Source organism: Geotrypetes seraphini, chromosome 2, assembly GCF_902459505.1.
Source record: "Geotrypetes seraphini chromosome 2, aGeoSer1.1, whole genome shotgun sequence".
Lineage (NCBI taxonomy): Eukaryota > Metazoa > Chordata > Amphibia > Gymnophiona > Dermophiidae > Geotrypetes > Geotrypetes seraphini.
The window spans coordinates 130836003-130854946 of record NC_047085.1 but is presented as its reverse complement, the minus strand read 5'-3'; the positions used below and the strand labels follow the sequence as shown (position 1 = coordinate 130854946).

The 18944-nt window shown below is 44.5% G+C and overlaps 1 protein-coding gene across 8 annotated transcripts in view; it reads right to left on the bottom strand.

Annotated features, from left to right (window-relative positions):
• B4GALT6 (beta-1,4-galactosyltransferase 6) overlaps window positions 1-18944 on the bottom strand; it is a 313677-nt gene that overhangs the window by 13216 nt on the left and 281517 nt on the right. For all 8 annotated transcript variants that reach the window (XM_033929542.1, XM_033929543.1, XM_033929541.1 and 5 more), the window contains one exon: window positions 3705-3806. In XM_033929542.1, the coding sequence (XP_033785433.1) occupies window positions 3705-3806 (102 nt within the window). The remainder of the gene's footprint in view (window positions 1-3704; window positions 3807-18944) is intronic.

Genomic DNA, 18944 nt, shown 5'->3' with positions numbered 1-18944 from the left:
AAGAGGTCTATCTGAGGCATTCCCCACTGTGAGAAAATGTGATGAAGAGACGAGGAATGGAGAGTCCATTCGTGAGGTTGTAGAAGACGACTCAAGTTGTCCGCCAAGCAATTCTGAGCTCCCTGAATGTAAACAGCTTTGAGGAAGGTGTTGTGATGGATCGCCCAGTCCCACACCTCCAGAGCTTCCTGACAAAGGGAAGAAGATCTTGTCCCTCCTTGTTTGTTGACATAATACATGGCGACTTGGTTGTCCGTCCGAACGAGGACTACTGTGTCGTGAAGCAGATGTTGAAAAGCATGGAGAGCTTTGAGGATCGCTCTGAGTTCCAACTGATTGATATGACACTGACGATCCTGGTCCAGTGGCCTTGAGTACGGAGACCATCGAGATGAGCGCCCCAAGCATAGGTTGAAGAGTCTGTCATAAGGACTTTATGATGAGGGGGCGTTTGAAAAAGCAAGCATCTGGAAAGATTGGAAGAGGGCATCCACCAACGGAGAGACTGCTTCAAGGAAGGAGTGACTGTAATGTGTTGAGAAAGAGGATCGCAAACCTGCGTCCACTGAGCCAGGCTCCATTGAGGAATTCTGAGGTGAAGTCTGGCAAAAGGAGTCATGTGTACTGTGGATGCCATATGACCCAGAAGCACCATCATGTGTCTCACTGAGATGGAAGAGCGGGAAGACACGGTGTGACAGAGTTGAAGAGCTTCCAGACGTTGTTGAGGAAAGAATGCTCTGAGTTGGACAGTGTCCAGAACAGCTCTAATGAATTGTAGATTCTGAGAGGGTTGAAGTTGCGATTTGGGAAAATTGATTTCGAATCCCAAACTTTGTAGGAACCAGGTAGTCCGTTGGGTCGCTACAATAACCCCTTGAGATGTGGAATCTTTGATGAGCCAGTCGTCTAGGTATGGAAAAACCTGAAGACCATGATTCCTTAGAGCTGCGGCTACCATTACCAGGCACTTGATGAACATTCTGGGAGACGAGGCCAGGCCGAAGGGTAGAACTCTTATTGAAAATGCAGATTCCCCACCCTTTCTTAGAGGACCCTCGGCCACAAGGGGGCATCCGCTGAAAATAAATGGCATCCGCTGAAAATAAAGTTTCATGGCAACACCAGGAAGTACAAACGACAAAATAACCGGAGAGAGCCAAAAAGACGGACTTCTCGGCTCCGCGGAAAACTAAGAACTAAGGAGATGCGCCCTGTGCGGGAAGGCACTTGCGCATGCATGGTGCGGGCGACTCGAAACTTCTAATTTCTTCAAGCAAGTTTGCTTGTGAGGCGTCCGCATCAGGCTCCGTCGGATGACGTCACCCATATGTGAGAATACCTGCCTGCTTGTCCTCGGATAAAGAACATTCCTTCTATGATTAACTTCTATCACATTATCGAAAACCCCATACACAATCATGTTCACAGTGTGAGGTAAAGCTCTGTCAAAACGTATTTCAGCCCGCAGGTTACCGGTTTTGATCAGCGAGTAGTGGTTAGCGCACTCCTGGTCCGGCGATAGGTCAAAGGCTAGCAGCATATAACCTTTGTAAAACTCCTGACGATCAACCAGGAGGGCGTTGTCTTTCAGGTGTTTACCGGTCACTTGAACAAGTTGCATATATTCTCTCAAACAATTTCCATTTTCAAAGTCGGGTTGTAGAGGTTTTCCGGGTACTTGTTCACCATCTACATACAAAATTAATATCGTAATGTTTAAAATTGAAAGGGTTTTTAGCATAATTACCACTGAAAGCATCGTTATCCACAAAGCCCAACACAATGAGCTTTGGTAACTGCCCCAAAAAGAGATTTCCTGATTAGTCACACGGGCGCCGGCCGGTATGCTAAACACCTTCAACCCCACACAGTCTATTGCATACTTGGCGTTAGCTTTCAGTAGAGCTTCAGCATGTCCCAAGCGCACTCCAGGGGCCACTTTAACTCTCTTTACAAAGAGGGCTGCGTTTAGAATAAGGAGTTTATAATTTTGGTCAGCATCACCGCTCATTAAACAGAAAGAGTTTTTGTTACGAGACAGTTTTATTTTAAGATCTACGCCGTTGATGAGTAGCTTTTCTTGAAAAAATAGATCGCTGTGTAAATGTCCCAACAGTTCCACCTTGTGGCTAGATGCTGTAAAGTGAGCCCTTTCGGTAAAACCCACATTACGTGCACCTATATCTCTAACGTCGTGATGTTCGGCTGTATCCTTATAAAACAGGCCGCTTGTGAACTGTGATTTGAGGGCTCCTTCACCGTAATTGAGGATCAGCTCTATGAGGGCTCTGTAGGGGTAACAGTTATTACTCTGACTAATCAGCTGGTCTCCCAGGGTAACATCCAATTGGCTAAAAATAGATGCAATCGGGTTGTTTACCAGGGCTACTTTGGCGGCTGCGTCAATGTCTGAACCGTCTTCTTTCACAATTTTACAGGTCAGATGCAGGTTTAAATCAATATAGTCTTCACCGTGCCCCGCTATAGAAGTCCAAAGGTGCTTTTTCCAATAAAGCTGATAATGGTGATATTTCCACATAGATGCTTTTTTCGATACTGGTTTGGGTTGGGGATAGCTCAAACAGATCTAGTTCTGATTTAACACATTCTTCAGAGCCATTGTGTACAAAAGCCATGGTTTATTTAGAATATATCACGTTTCGTAGAACAGGTCCTTCTCTTCTTGGATCCGCTGGAAAGCTTCTGTGATTTGTTACCTTGGGCATGGGTGGGGCTACCACAATTAATTCCTATGGTAGGGGCGGGGCATGGGCGGAGAGTGGGCGGGCATGGGTGGGCAGGGGTGTGGTGTGGGCGGGGCTAAAGGAAAAGTGGCCGTGGAGTGGGTGGGTCATGGGCGGGGTTTGGGTAAGAGTGGGCGGGGCTTAACCCGGAAGTGACCGCTGATTGGTCGATCCTTATCTCTGGCAGCTGTCAATCATTTTGGCATGAGGTGTACCCATTATACTACTAGCGTCTTCTCCCCTCTGTCATCCCCATTTCCCTTCAGCGAATTCTCCCCACTCTGTCTTCCCCCATTTCCTTTCAGCGTTTTCTCCCCACTCTGCTTCCCCTTGTCCTTTCTGCGTCTTCTCCCCACTCTCTCTTCCCCATTTCCTTTCAGCGTCTGTTCCTTTCCTCCACCACCCTTCCCTCTTGCCACCTCACTGCCCTTCGGCACCCCTCACGCGGCCCCCTCCCTCCTTCCTACCTACCCAAATCTATCTATCTCCCTCCCTCCCCTTTACCTTCGCGGCACATTTTGATTAACTTTCACAAAGCCGTCAGAGCCTGCAAACAGTAGCGTGCGTGTGTGGGCGGAAGCTTCTTTTCTGACACAACCGAAGTTGCATCAGAGAAGCTTCCACTCACACATGCACGCTACTGCTTGCAGGCTCCGACGGCTTTGTGAAAGTTACTCAAAACACGCTCCGAAGGTAAGGGGGAGGGAGGCAGATAGATTTGGGTAGGTCAGAAGGAGGGAGGGGGGCTGCGCACGATTGGTGACCGCGCACATTCCTTCCCTTAACTGCAGGGACAAGGCAATTCACTGCTCCACAGGACGGTGGATGGCCTTGTCCCTGTATCTGCAGTGAGCACTTTCGCCCCCCTCACCATTTCGGCGGGCTAGCCACGGGTAACAGCCACTATGTCATTCTCTAGCATATACTACTTATGACAGATATTTTGATTGTACTTACCGCCCTAAAAATTGAACTTCTCCTCGGTGATGATGATGAATTGATTTGTATTTTCCTAGATTTCCTACTGGTCTTGATACTTCATAACCAGCAAAATGAACCCTAGAGTGGAACATTAAAATACACAATACAACTATCAGAATAAACATACAAAACTTATTTTACAGTAGGATAAGAAAATGATAAAACTTGTTAAAACTCCCATACAGTATATGTTCCATTCTGATAAGAATTTCATTAACTTTTTAGGCACCCAAGCAAGAAAATATTTTCCTCTTGAGCTATGGCACTTTCTTATAAGATCACTTACTGTATGCAATATCTTTTCATATGCTAAGTTTTGGGGTGGTCATGTATTGTATTGTACTTCTTACCCTGTAAGACAGTGGTACTCACACCAGTGTTCTGGCAACCCTTAGGCAGTCTAAAATTCCAATGAATATGTCTGAGATACTGAATGCAATCTAGGTCTTTAATCCAATGCATACATATTCATTAGAATACCCTGAAAACCAAGGTGATAATGTATAAGGACACTTTCATTCAGTGTAAAACTGCGGAGTTATATTAGCAAATTATTCTTCACAAAAAGAGCAACTAAAGCATGCAATAACTGCCCAGTAAAATGGACCAAAGCAGAAATTAGATTTTACCTGCTAATTTACTTTCCTTTAGTTCCTGCAGACTGGTACAGAAGGCTGGGTTATACACTTCCACCAGCAGAAGGAGATTGAGAGGCAAATGTTCAAAATCATACAGTTTGAGTAAGGCTGTTTGTAGCTAGCCTAGCTTTTGAGTAACTGCAGCCTCTAATGCTCAAAAGGGCTTTTTTCTGTCAGGTGGTCATGTAGTATGATGTCTTTGTTGTTTACTGATCTGGCATTTATGAAGGCAATGGATAGGTTTTTTGTTTTAAGTGTGGTTGGGGAAGAGGGGATTGATATTAAGTTGTTGGGGTTACAGTGGGAGAATTTTTCCAGGTGCAGTTTTTAAGGTCACCATATCTGCCCTGACTGGTGATGACTAGAATAGCAAAACACATAATGGGCAAGATTCTTACAATTTTTGGGAGGTGAAACATTATTGAATTTTCATTTATGATGTTAGTATGTTGGATCTGGATCAGGTAGAGGGTGTGTGTGTATGTATATATATATATATGGATCTTTGAAAAAAATATACTCAAATGGCATCCTGCTTCATTCACACACACATTAGGCAGAGAACCACACCTAAGGAGACCTGCTGATCACATCTTAAAACTTCTCTCTGCAATTCCCTACCCCCGATTCTCTTCCTTTGGGGACAATAATGATGGAATATAATATGCTAACTTCTAGGAGATCTCTCGAGGTAAGTCTACACACCCACACTGAACCCAGCCTAGGCCCATCTACCCCTAGAATCACACTATATATATTAAATTTACGCACGATACAAAGTTGTTCAGAGTAGTGAGGATACAGAAGGATTGCCAAGACCTACAACGAGACATAAACACACTCGAGGAATGGGCAGCAAAACGGCAAATGAGGTTCAACGTGGATAAGTGCAAGGTGATGCATGTCGGTAATCATATGCACGAATACAGGATGTCCAGTGCTATACTCGGAGACAGCCCCAGGAAAAAGACTTGGGAGTACTTGTAGACAAGTCAATGAAACTGCCGCGCAATATGCGGCGGCTGCAAAAAAGGCCAAGAGAATGCTAGGAATGATTAAGAAGGGATCACAAACTGATCTGAGAAGGTTATCATACTGCTGTACCAAGCCATGGTATGCCCCCACCTTGAATACTGTGTCCAACACTGGTCACCGTACATGAAAAAGGACATAGTACTACTCGAAAGGGTCCAGAGAAGAGCGACTAAAAAGGTTAAGGGACTGAAGGAGTTGCCGTACAATGAGAGGCTAGAGAAACTGGGCCTCTTCTCCCTTGAAAAGAGGAGACAGAGGGAACATGATCTTAACATTCAAGATATTGAAGGAAATTGACTTAGTAGAGAAACAGAGATTGTTCACCCTCTCCAAGGTGAAGAGAACGAGAGGGCACTCGCTAAAGTTAAAGGGGCTAGATTACGTACACATGTAAGGAAGATCTTCACCCAGAGAGTGGTAGAAATCTGGAACACTCTTCCAGAGGTTGCTATAGGGGAAAGAACCCTTCAGGAATTCAAGAAAAGGTTAGATAAGTTCCTGTTGGACCAGAACAAACGCAAGTAAGGCTAGACTCAAATAGGGCACTGGTCTTTGATATAAGGGCTGCCGCATGAGCGGACTGATGGGCATGATGGACCACTGGTCTGACCCAGCAGCGGCAATTATGTTCTTACGTTGTTGTTGTTTTTCCCATGAAATTTGATTGAAAATTTTTTTTTAAATATAACAAAAAACTCAGAGCAAGAAAAACTATTACATTACAATGTAAGGAAGAAAACCTTCTACAATATGAGAAGACAAGACTTACTGACCCTTTTTTCAAGAACACCATTTTGCTATACTAATTCAAATGTCCCAGCTGGATTACTACAGCTCCCTTTATGCAGGTCTAAACTCTAATCTCCCGAACTACATATAAAAAACACAGCGATCAGACTGATATTCAAACTAAAAAAAATTGACTTTGTCTCACCTCTCAATAAGAAATCTTTCTCTCCCTCATCCTGTCTCTGAGGACAAAACTTCTGGAAAGTATAGGACATACCTTTCACAGCCACACCACCTCACATATATACACCCTCCCATCCTAAATATCCTCCACCTGCTACTCAGCCAAAGCTAACAAGATAACATAGGTAATGCACTAGCTCAAAAGTTTTACCACCTTATACTTGTAATAATTTGCCCCATAATAGCATAGCATAAGAGATCCCTTGGATAATACGTTTATAGCAAAGTACATAGGAACACTCCTTCAACAAAATGTGCTATGAAAAGGGCCCAAAAAGAACACCACCACCAAGAAGGAAAGAGCAGGGAAGACAAAAGAATAGAAAAAGAAGAGCTAAGCAACAGACGGACACCAACCATAATACAGAAAATCAAAATACACCATGGAAAGGAGACCTACTGAACACAAGATCCATGAACAAGAAAGGAATCCAAATTGCTGACCTAATAGAGGAAAACACACTAGATTTCCTTTCAATTACAGAATCCAGGCTCATAGAAAACAGTGGGGTCGTCATAAGTGAGGCATGCCCACCAGACTATCACATCATGCTTCAAAATAGAAACAGTAAGAGAGTTGGAGGGGAGGGAAATAGCAGTTATACACAAATCCAACCTGGGCTTCCAACAAATGAAAATCACCCAACAGGAGTAGAATGTCTACTTCTTCGAGTAGGAAACTCTAACACAATGGGCATAATGGTGTTATATGCCATTTCCAACCTGGACTCAAAAGAATGATAAAACATTGTGAACCTCATCACAGAAACTAACCTAATATTCTCCTCATCCTGGGTATGCGGAGACTTTAACCTACATGTAGAGGAACCAACATGCTAAAAAGCCCAACAACTAAAAGGACTAGGACTACACCAAACAGTGAAAGAACAAACCCACACTAAAGGACATACTGTTCAGCAGAGAGGAGGATATAGGAGACTGTACCCCCACCTCTAAGAAAATGCCATGGATAGGCCACCACTTAATCGGTTTCAGAATAAATCAACCAGAAACTATAAAACAAATCAAACAAAAATGGAACAAGACCAAAACTGGGGAGAGGAATCGTAGATAACACCAAATTAAAAACAGACTGGAAACACACCTCATGGAAACCAAAATAACCGAGACCACAAACCTCACAGAACAAGTGAGGCTCTGGGACGAGGCACTATACCGTAGTCTAGAAGAAGCAGCACTGTTACAACAAAAAAAGGAAGGGTTCACCCTCTCAGAAGAAATCATGAGGCTGAAAAGAGAAAAGAAAGCTCGAAAGAAAATGGAGATCAGACAAAGATGAAGAAGCTAAGAAAAGCTGAACTAGAATCAACAGAACATACATCAAGAAAATAAGAAAAGAGGAAAAGATTTCTTCTCAAAAAAGATCCTTAAAGCAGGAAACTCTACTAAAACCCTATACCAGGTAGTATATGATTTATTGGGAAAGAAACAGATTTCAGCAACTTTTTCACAGAGAAAAAAAAGGAAGCTACAAAAAGACAATGGCCTAAACACCATACCAATGGTTAGACATACAATGGAAACAGAAGACAAAATGGAATAATTTGAACCAATCACTGAGATCCAGGTGAAGAAACTACTAAGAAGAATAAAGCCATACCTGCCATCTCTTGATACATGCCCGATAAGGGAACTCGAAGGCTCAGGACTTTCCTACTCATGGACATCATTAACAAAGTTCCACTTAAATGGAAACTTTCGGTCACCAAACCCGTTCTGAAAAATAAAGAAAAAGACCAAAACCATCTCTCAAACTACAGGCCGGTAGCCTACCAACTGTGGATCTCTAAACTGCAGTGTTCTCCATAGGGCCTTTAAGCCAGGTGGTCCACCCGGCTAATTTAGATGACCACCCGGCTGTCATCCGATTGCGAATCCTGCTGCCACCGCTGCTGATGCTCAACATTTTTTTTTTAAAAACCCTCACTGGCTTGGAGATTTCTCACCTTAGCCCGTAGCGAACTCATGCTCCGGGGCTCTAACGTGTGCGTGCCGGCTTCACTTCTCTTCTCTCCAAAACCGGAAGTTATGTCCTGGGGGGGAAGGGGGGGAGAGAAGAGAAGGGAAGCTGGCATGCACACGTTAGAGCCCTGGAGCATGAGTTCGCTACAGGCTAACACGGGAGAGAGCCATTGAAGATAATGTTCTAATTCATATACATTATCTTCAATGGCTCTCTCAGTAAGTTCATGATTTTAGACCAATGAGATTTATCCTTATATCCTCCTTCAGTGCCCCTTACGTTTCTTCCCACGATCTTTAGTTAGCGATTTTTCACTACGTTCATCCATAGAAAGCAGTACATTCAGTTTCGCTTTGCTAACTCCCCATTTTTTATTATACATTCTCGTGGCAATACATACTGTCACAGTTTGTATTTTAGGCTTTTTTAGTTTTTTAATTTGTTAATATGTTTGGGTTTTATCTATTGTTTATGTATAATTTGGTTGCTTTTGTCCGGTTTTGTATTAAGTGGGCACTCTGTACAAGACTACTTCAACAGAGGAAGATGGAGTCGCTTTGTCTTTCCCGAGACTTGTCCCCGGCTCATGGTAGAGAAAATAAGTTTAAGTGTGCCTTCCAAGTCAGTGGACCATCCGCAGGCACATTTTTCGGTGGCTCTGGGAGTGATGAACCCGAGAAGGAGGTCTCTTAACTTTGTGAATATCCCAACCCTTCTCTCTTTACTGAATTGAGGCCTAATCTTGGTTCACTGTCATGCCGCTTCTTCAAGGCACCTGCATCGCCTCTTCCCGTCACTTTATTGCCTTAGCATGGGTTGAACAAACTGTCAGGAGCCCATTTTTTAGGTTTGGATTAGCAACTTGAACTCACAAAAGAAATGTTTGGGAATGATTAAATTTTGTACCATATTGAAGTTGGTGTTTCTTTTGTTTAGTTTTTCTTATAAAGTTTTGTTTGTGGAGTCCTGTCAATGTTGACTTCTTTGCATGTGCTGAGTTTTCTAGTTACTAGGAAATAAGTTTTTACTGTCAGTGATATTGCTATAATTAAATGGGCATCTAGGGCTAAAATTAAGATGGGGCCCTTATATGCTATTTTGCTTGTTATAGAGTGAAGATTGTCCTGTTTTCAATGCTTTAGAGAACGAAAGGGTGTGAGAGTATGTATGGAACTTGGATATGGGAATCTGGAGCAGAAGCACGTGTAGAGGGTATTTAAGATAATGTGGGTTAGTTTGTGAAATGGGGCAGCTGGGATGCTATGTACTACTAAGGGATGGAAAGGGATGCTATGTACTACTAAGGAAAGGGATGGCAAATAAAACAGAAAATATTATAAGGTCTCTATACTGCTGTATGATATGACCTCACCTTGAGTATTGCGTTTTGGTCCTGATTGTCCTATCTCAATAAAGATAAAGCGTAATTAGAAAAGGTTCAAAGAATACTCCTAGTGGAAAATAGCTAACGTCACACCTATTTTTAAAAAGGGATCAAGGGGTGACCCCGGGAACTACAGGCCGGTGAGCTTGACTTCAGTTCCGGGCAAGATGATGGAAGCACTGATAAAGGACAGCATCTGTGAGCACATGGAAACAAACGGACAACTGAAAGAGAGCCAACATGGCTTCTGCAGGGGAAGGTCGTGCCAAACAAACTTACTGCACTTCTTTGAAGGTATAAACAGCGAGTTGGACAAAGGGGAACCCATAGACATCATTTACCTCGACTTCCAGAAAGCCTTTGACAAGGTGCCCCATGAGCGACTACTTAGGAAACTGCAAAACCACGGGGTGGAAGGGGATATATACAGATGGATTAAACACTGGTTGGCAGGCAGAAAACAAAGGGTTGGGGTGAAGGGACAATACTCAGGCTGGCGGAGTGTCACGAGCGGTGTTCCACAGGGGTCTGTGCTCGGACCGCTGCTGTTCAATGTGTTTATAAACGACCTGGAAACGGGGACGAAGTGTGAGGTTATAAAATTTGAAGATGACACCAAACTCTGCAGCAGGGTTAGGACCGCGGAGGAATGCGAAGACCTACAAAGGGACCTAAACAAACTGGAAGAGTGAGCAAACAAATGGCAAATGCAATTTAATACAGAGAAATGCAAGGTCATGCATATAGGGAAAAAGAACCCGATGTACAGCTACAAAATGGGGGGATCGGTGCTAGGGGAAAGCAACCTTGAAAAGGACTTGGGTGTGCTAGTGGATACAACAATGAAATCAACGGCACAATGTGCAGCAGCCTCAAAGAAAGCAAATAGAATGTTGGGTATTATTAAGAAGGGTATCACAACCAGGACGAAGGAAGTCATCATGCCGCTGTATCGAGCGATGGTGCGCCCGCACCTGGAGTACTGTGTCCAGTATTGGTCGCCGTACCTCAAGAAGGACATGGCGATGCTTGAGAGGGTCCAGAGAAGAGCGACGAAAATGATAAAAGGCATGGAAAACCTTTCATATGCAGACAGGTTAGAAAGGCTGGGGCTCTTCTCCCTGGAAAAGCAGAGACTCAGAGGAGACATGATAGTGACTTTCAAGATCATGAGAGGTATCGAGAAGGTAGACAGAAATAGATTCTTCAGACTAATGGGGCCCACAAGTACAAGGGGGCACTCGGAGAAGCTGAAAGGGGACAGGTTTAGAACCAATGCTAGGAAGTTCTTTTTCACTCAGAGGGTAGTGGACACATGGAACACACTGCCGGAGGCTGTGATAGGACAGAGTACACTCCAGGGTTTTAAAGAAGGATTAGATAAATTCCTGAAAGATAGGGGGATTGAGGGATACAGATAGAGGTAGAGATGGGATATAGAGAGAGTTTAGATAGAGACCAAGGGGATTTAAGGGTTCAGACAATGATCACCGTACAGGTCATGGGCCTGATGGGCCACCGCAGGTGCGGACTGCTGGGCGCGATGGACCTCTGGTCTGACTCAGCAGAGGCAACTTCTTATGTTCTTAGTGGAATTCTGTGCAACTGCACAGTGCAGAATTTGTACAGAATTCCCCATTCGCATAGAATTCTGCACAGACCTTCTGTTCTGCCCTGTTCTACGAATGAACGACTGAAACCCTCCCCCCCTTCCTTGAGAGCCGACATACCCACGAGCCTCCTAAAGAAGCAGCAGTGGTGGTAGTCAGCTGGCAGAAGCAGTGCTATGACCAGGCTGTTTGCAACCAGTTCCACCAGGGCCTTCTACTGCGTCATTTCTTGTAGATGGGTGAAGTAGCAGAAGGAAGGCCCAGGCAGCTGCAAGCAGCCACTTCACAGCACTGCCTCTGCCGGCTGGCTACTACTGTTACTGCTGCTTTGGGAGGTCTGCAGGTATGTCAGCTCTCATTGGGGGGGGAGGGGGTTGATAGGAGAGAGGCCAGACCTGCATGGAGAAGTGATGGGGACATAGATGCTAGACTGCAGGGGGAGGGGAGAAGAAGTATAGTGGAGTTTTTTTGAGATGGGCTAGGTATGTGTTAGAGACAAAAAAAGGTGCTAGTGTGTACAGGTATGCAGCAGGATGTGAGTTGATAGATGGGTTATGTTTAAGGAGGGAGTTTAGGAGAGTGCTATGGGAAAGGAGAGGGTATTTGAGGTGGATGTGCAAAGAAGGTATAAGGAGTGGGGTATAGAGTTGGAAAAAAGAATCTCCTATCTTCCAGGGTAAAGCTTTTCAGCCTGTTGCATTAAGTGATGAGTCATAGGAACTGAAACAAATCTCTGAAAATCTGGAAGATGTAATGAGGCAATCTGACAAGCTAAAGAGCAGCAAATCACCTGGACAAGCTAGTATACATTCCATAGTACACTTCTCCCTCAATATGTGCTGGAGTTAGGGGCAGAGCCTGCCCGCCAATATGAAAAAAATTGCAAATTTTAGGGCCAACTGACCCACCCCCGCCTCCCTCACCTCTTCACACTGAATAACATGCTGAACAAAGCAACATTATCAACATCTGATGTTGATAATGCAGCTTTGTCAGCACATAATTCACTACTTGTGCTGTAACCACCTTTTTATGCTTCCCCTAAATTGTGATGAAGAGGTTAAAAGAAAACAACCAACAATACCTGAGCATTGGAAAATAATTAATAATAATTAACTAATAAAAATAGTGCACATTTAATTTTCCCCACCACCAAATCTCCCCGCACCGCCCCACCCGGCTACTTTTTCATGCCACCCAGCTGGAAAAATTTTCTGGGGAATACAATGAAACTAATAGACAAATTAGCCTGCCAACAAATATCAAAGTTCCTAGAAAACAGGTAAAACCTTGACCAGGCCCAATCAAGATTCAGAAGACACCTGAGCACAGAAACTGTGCTAGTAGCAGTACAGGTCTCGGTACTCAAACACCTTTCTAAAGAAGAAGATGTGCTACTGGGATTCCTGGACCTCTTGGCAGCTTTCAACCTTCTCTAACACACATTATTAAAATCGAGATGCATGGCTCTGGGCCTTAAAGGAAATGTCATGGCTTGGATAGAAACCTTTCTTACAAAAACACTAATGAGGGTAGAATGGTAGGGGAATAGAAGCAACTGGAAAGAAATAAACATAGAGGTACCGCAGGGATCAGCCATGTCACCCATGCTCTTCAAAATCTTCATCCAACCACGGGGGAATTTTATCAGAAAACTGTGATGGGAATGCTATATCTATGCAGATGACATCCAACTGATCATTCTGCTAAAGAAGCAAAACGTGAAAACTAAACAAAAGATCAAAACATGCCCGGGAAAATCTATGCAGATGACATCCAACTGATCATTCCCCTAAAGAAGCAAAACGTGCAAACTAAACAAAAGATCAAAATATGCCTGGGGGAAATCTTCAGATGGCTCCAAACAAATGGACTAGTAGCCAACAAGGAGAAAACAAAACTATTATTAATTAACAAATGGGGAGGAAATAGCCCAAGTTACCAACTAACATTGAACAGCAATACCATAAAATCTTCCTTGGATGTGGTGAGAAACCTAGGGGTATGGTTGAACCCAAATCTAAACATGACAACGCAGATCAAATGCATAGTGAAAAATGCATATGGCAAACTTCTTGGTCAGAGGACTCAAACCCTACCTTACCCGCCAAGCAATGTCCAACGTAATAATAACCCTGGTACTGTCGATTTTTGACTACTGCAACGCATGCTACTGAGCATTCTAAAATACATGATAAAACAGATACAAATGGTACAAAATGCAGTAGCAAGATTTCTGCTGGGAAAATCGAGGCATACGAGTGCCACCACTCTACTGAAAGAACTACATTGGCTCTTGATTGAAAGCAGGGTGAAATTCAAAATCCTATTACTACTTATGCACAAATCATTCATTTTTCTGAACCACAATATCTAGCAGCCAGACTGCATCAGCACACAACAACACATGCACTCCGCTCGAGCCAAAATCACCTGCTGGAAATTCCCTCCTTCAGAAACATAAAATACAAAAGTGTCAGGAAAAGAAATGTTCTCGGTGATGGCTCCAAACTGGTGAAATGCCCTCTCGAAGGAACTAAAACTAGAAAAGGATACCAGAAAGTTCAAGAAAGGGATAGAGACAATCCTCTTTATAGACTTGTTTAGCCAATAAAACAACAGTTGGCTAGCCCTCCGTCCCTCCAATCAGGAACTCAATAGGAAGAACATAATAGGATATAAATAGACCAAGGGCTTAAGCCCAGAAAACTAGACTGAGGAAGATAATACTTCAAAGATAAAATAAAAAACAATACAGAAAAATGTATTTAGACTAGAGAATGACACGGGGAAAAAAATCTGTCCCCGTCAATGCACTGTCCCCGGCCCACCGCCCCCTTCACTGCCCCGTCACAGTCACCACCATCCCCTTCGCTGCCCCGTCACCGTCCCCGCAGCATCCATATAAGCCTCAGTACTGCAATATTTTGCTTATTCCTTCCTTATAAATCAAAGTTCTGGCTGCTGAACTGGAGAAAGAGATGTTCAGCTGGCAGGGCTTTGTTTATAAATTTTTATCAACACAACTAATATTCTACTTTATCCTGAAGCAAAAAAAAAAAGAAAAAATAGAAATTTTTTTTCTACCTTTGTTGTCTGGTTTTTGCTTTCATCATCTTCTCATTCAATTCCTTCTATCCACTGTCTCTCTTCTCTCTGCATCTTCCCTTTGCTCTGTTATTGTGCATCTCCCTTTCTCCCCCCCTCCAAATTGGTCTGGTTCCCATCTTCTTCCCTCCGCTCCCCCATAGTCTGGCATCTCTGTCTTCTCCCTGCCAGCATCTTCTCCCCACTCTCTCTTCCCCATTTCCCTTCAGCGTCTTCTCCCCACTCTCTCTTCCCCATTTCCCTTCAGCGTCTTCTCCCCACTCTCTCTTCCCCATTTCCCTTCAGCGTCTTCTCCCCACTCTCTCTTCTCCATTTCCCTTCAGCGTCTTCTCCCCACTCTCTCTTCCCCATTTCCCTTCAGCATCTTCTCCCCACTCTCTGTTCCCCATTTCCCTTCAGCATCTTCTCCCCACTCTCTGTTCCCCATTTCCCTTCAGCATCTTCTCCCCACTCTCTGTTCCCCATTTCCCTTCAGCGTCTTCTCCCCACTCTCTGTTCCCCATTTCCCTTCAGCGTCTTCTCCCACTCTCTCTTCCCCATTTCCCTTCAGCGCCTTCTCCCCACTCTCTGTTCCCCATGTGCTTTCAGCATCCTTCTCTGTCTTCCCCATGTCCTTTCAGCGTTCTTCTCCACACTCTGTCTTCCCCCATGTCCTTTCAGCATCCTTCTCCCCACTTTGTCTTCCCCATGTCCTTTCAGCGTCCTTCTCCCCACTCTGTCTTCCTCATGTCCTTTCAGGTTCTTCTCCCCACTCTGTTTTACCCATTTCCCTTCAGCGTCTGTTACTCTCCACCCCACCTTTCCCCCTTCCCTTCTTGGCGCTTTCACCCCCCTGCAGCGAGAACACCTCTTAGCCGCTTCCGCCATGTAACCACGCGCCCTCCCCCAACAGGCCCGGTCCGACAACTGTGCCGACAAACCTCCGTGCCCTTTACCTTCGTGGCCGGTGATGTCTAAACTGCCTTCTTACAGCAGCCGGAGCATTGAAGTTGCATATGGCTGCTGGAAAGGTCGTCTCTGATGAAACTTCCAGTTACATCAGAGATGAGCTTTATGGCAGCCACACGCAGTTTCAACGCTCCGGCTGCTGTATGAAGGCAGCTTAGAAATCGTAGCCACAAAGGTAAGGGGCTGGGAGGGAGTAGGGAGCTGTTTAAACTCGGCGGCGGCAGTAAGGAGGGAGGGAGCATGATAGGTGACCGTGCGCGTTCCCTCCCTTAACTGCAGGGACAAGGCCATTCACCGCTCCATGGGGCAGTGAATGGCCTTGTCCCCATTGCCATTGTGAACACAGATTTTTTTCTCACCGTTTTGGCGGGTTACCTGCAGGTAACAGCCACCATGTCATTCTCTAATATAGACTATATTTAGTTGAATAGGCCAAACTCTTTAGGAGGTGTGTAAATATTGTGTGCTTAGCTGAAATAGTAAACTTAATATTAGATGTGAAGATACTTAGTACAATTGATTTAGTACGAACATATACATATAAGTAGGACGATCAATGTGCCGGTAACATAAGTAGGATGATTGATTATGCCATATTTATGTTGGTACTAACAACTCTGTATTGTAACACCGCTACAGAAGCCCCTGTAACTCTGTATTAGAGAATGACACGGTGGTTGTTACCCATGGCTAGCCGCGAGTAGCGCGGGTAACCTGCCAAAACGGGGAAAGAAAAATAGCAGTCGCTGCGGGGACGGGGACAAGGCCATTCACTGCCCCGTGGAGCGGTGAATGGTCTTGTCTCCGCAGTGAGGCATCAAGGATCGCGCGGTTCCTGCAGCCCCCACCCGGACGATTGTAGCGTTTAGCCAGCTCCCTCCCTCCACCTCACCTTAGTTTGCAGGCTTTCTTTTTCGGCGACCTGCACGCTTTCAAAGAGCCATGCATGCACGGCTGTTGGAGTTGTTCAATCTTCTCCTCTGCTGCAACTTCCTGTTTCTGGTTGCGTCAGAGCAGACGATTGAACACTGAGCAGCCGTGCGTGCGCGACTCTTTGAAAGTGTGCGGGTCGCCGAAAAAGAAAGCCTGCAAACTAAGGTGAGGTGGAGGGAGGGAGATGGCTAAATGCTGCGGTCGGGCAGGTGGGGGCTGCTGGACCGCGCGATCGCGTGTGTTCCCGGCTCAAACTAGGGAGGAGGGAGTGAAAGGAAAAAAAATTCTGGGCGGCTTAGCAAGATGGTGGCGAGTAGCTGGCGTTGAGCGTTTACGGAGGCATTGGAGCTGCTGGTTCTTACCGTTACCATGGTTAAACGCAAGTCTAAGCTCCGGGTTTTCCCGGAGGAGTCTCTGGCAACAGCAGCGGGCCCGATAGATGTTTTTCTCCAGCGTGGGGCCGGAACGAGTCATCCGGAATTTTCTTCGGCGGAGAGAGACACGCCAGCTGAAGCGTCAGTTCTCTCCCTCGAAGCAACATCGTTGTCTCCGGAGGAACAGAGTCCTCCGAGTCGCCCGGGGGCGTTAGACCAGCCTATGGAGGTCGGAGCATCCCAGGGTGTTCCTTCACTGGTGCAACCGAGTTCGGGAGACGTCTCGGCGGGCAGTGAGGGTAAGCCAAATCAGACACTTATGCACTCGGAGAAATTGGAACGGCAAATACCTCAGGATTTCCTGAAACTGAATACATCTCCAGCTGAGGCTCTAGGTAACTTATCTGTAACAGAGGGTCTGGGGTCTGAATTAACACCTATGCAGAGACCCAAAGTATTCACTATGGAAACATTATGGGAAGCAATATCTACTTTACAACTCTCTTTAGGATCCAAATACAGCAACTTACTACACGATATACTACTGTGGTTTCTGAAAATTTGGATTTGAAAAATAAACTATCTAGTGTGGAAGCAAAAGTGGATGGTCATGAGACCAGAATAAAATCTGTGGAATCCCAGGCTTCGGTCTGGGTAAGAGATAGTGGAAATCTTAATTTTAAAGTTGAAATGCTGGAAAACATGACCAGAAGATGTAATCTTCGGATTATAAACTTTCCAAAATTATCACTTATTTCTCCACAAGATATGTTTAAGAAATATCTGAAAGAGATTTTGAAAGTTCCTGAAACCTCTTATCCACCCCTCACTAAAATATATTATTTACCAACTAGATTACCTGCTCAGGAAACAGGCCAGCAGAATTTGTCTGCTGATAGTTTGGACCTGACAAATTTTCTTGAGAGGTCGGATAATGAGTTACCGGCAACTGCGACGTTGCTAGTACAGTTTGCTATAGACTCTGACAGAGAATGGATGCTTAAGCTGTTTTTCAAGTTTAAGGATATACCATTTATGACAAAAACTGTGAGAATGTATCCTGATGTGTCAAGGATGACCCAAAAGAGAAGAAAACAGTTTCTCATATTGAGACCGAGGGTCTTACAGTTGGGTGCTACGTTCGTACTCAGATACCCTTGTAAATGTGTGATGGTCTATCAGGGGAATAGACATGTTTATTTTGAACCTCAGCAGTTGATAAAATTTATTTCTGCGAGAGAGCAAACTTAATATTCTTGAGAGAATTGTCGTTTCATACCTGCTTAGTTTAATTAGGTTCCTTGTCCCCACTTAATACCATCTGTATTTTCTTGGTAATGTTTGATTGAAAATTCAGCAAAAGTAGCTTTTCCCCCCCCCCCCCCCATATTGAGGTCTAATTTTTCAATCCAGTATATTTAATATTGTAAAGAAAATTTTCCTTTTGTATTGATTGTTTTGTTTCCTTTTTACATTTAAATGGATCTTTTTGATTATTTTGTTAACAATTGTTGAGACTGGTATTGGAACATTTCTTTTAATTGACTGTTTATTATGTCAAATTATAAAATTTAAATAAAGAAGAAAAAAAAAAATAAATTCTGGGCCAACGGGATGAAGTGGGAAAGAAAGAAACCCACAGCAGGAAGGAAAGAGGAAGACAGGCAGGTGAGCCAGATTCTGGAAGCAGGGGGGGGGGGGAGGAGAGAAAGAGGGAAAGAAGCTAGATGGGGTTGAAAAGAAGAGACACACTGGTATGGAAGAGGAAGATAAGGGAAATCTGGACACAGGAAGGTAACAGAAAGAGGGGAAATTATGTGCATGGGGCATAGGGACAGAGACATAAAGGGGACATGCCATGGGGATGGTATATGGACACAGGGGGGGGGGGGCAATACCAGATACATAGGGGAGATAAATGGGGAAAATAGGAATACAGAAGCGAGATGATTTGTGGGGATGGGACAGGGACCGAGCTCGCAGGCTCCAGTGGCTTGCACAAATTACATTGTAACGTGCCACAAAAATAAGAGGGAGGGAGGTAGATAGATAGGCCACGCAACAGGAGCTGAAGGGTGGTAGAAAGGAACAGATGGTAAAGGAGGGAGGGAAGGGTAGTGGTGGAAAGGAATAGAACAGACATTGAAAGAGGGTAGAGAGGAACAGACCCTGAAGGGAAATGTGGAAGACAGAGTGGGGAGAAGATGCTGGAAGGGAAGAAGACAGATGC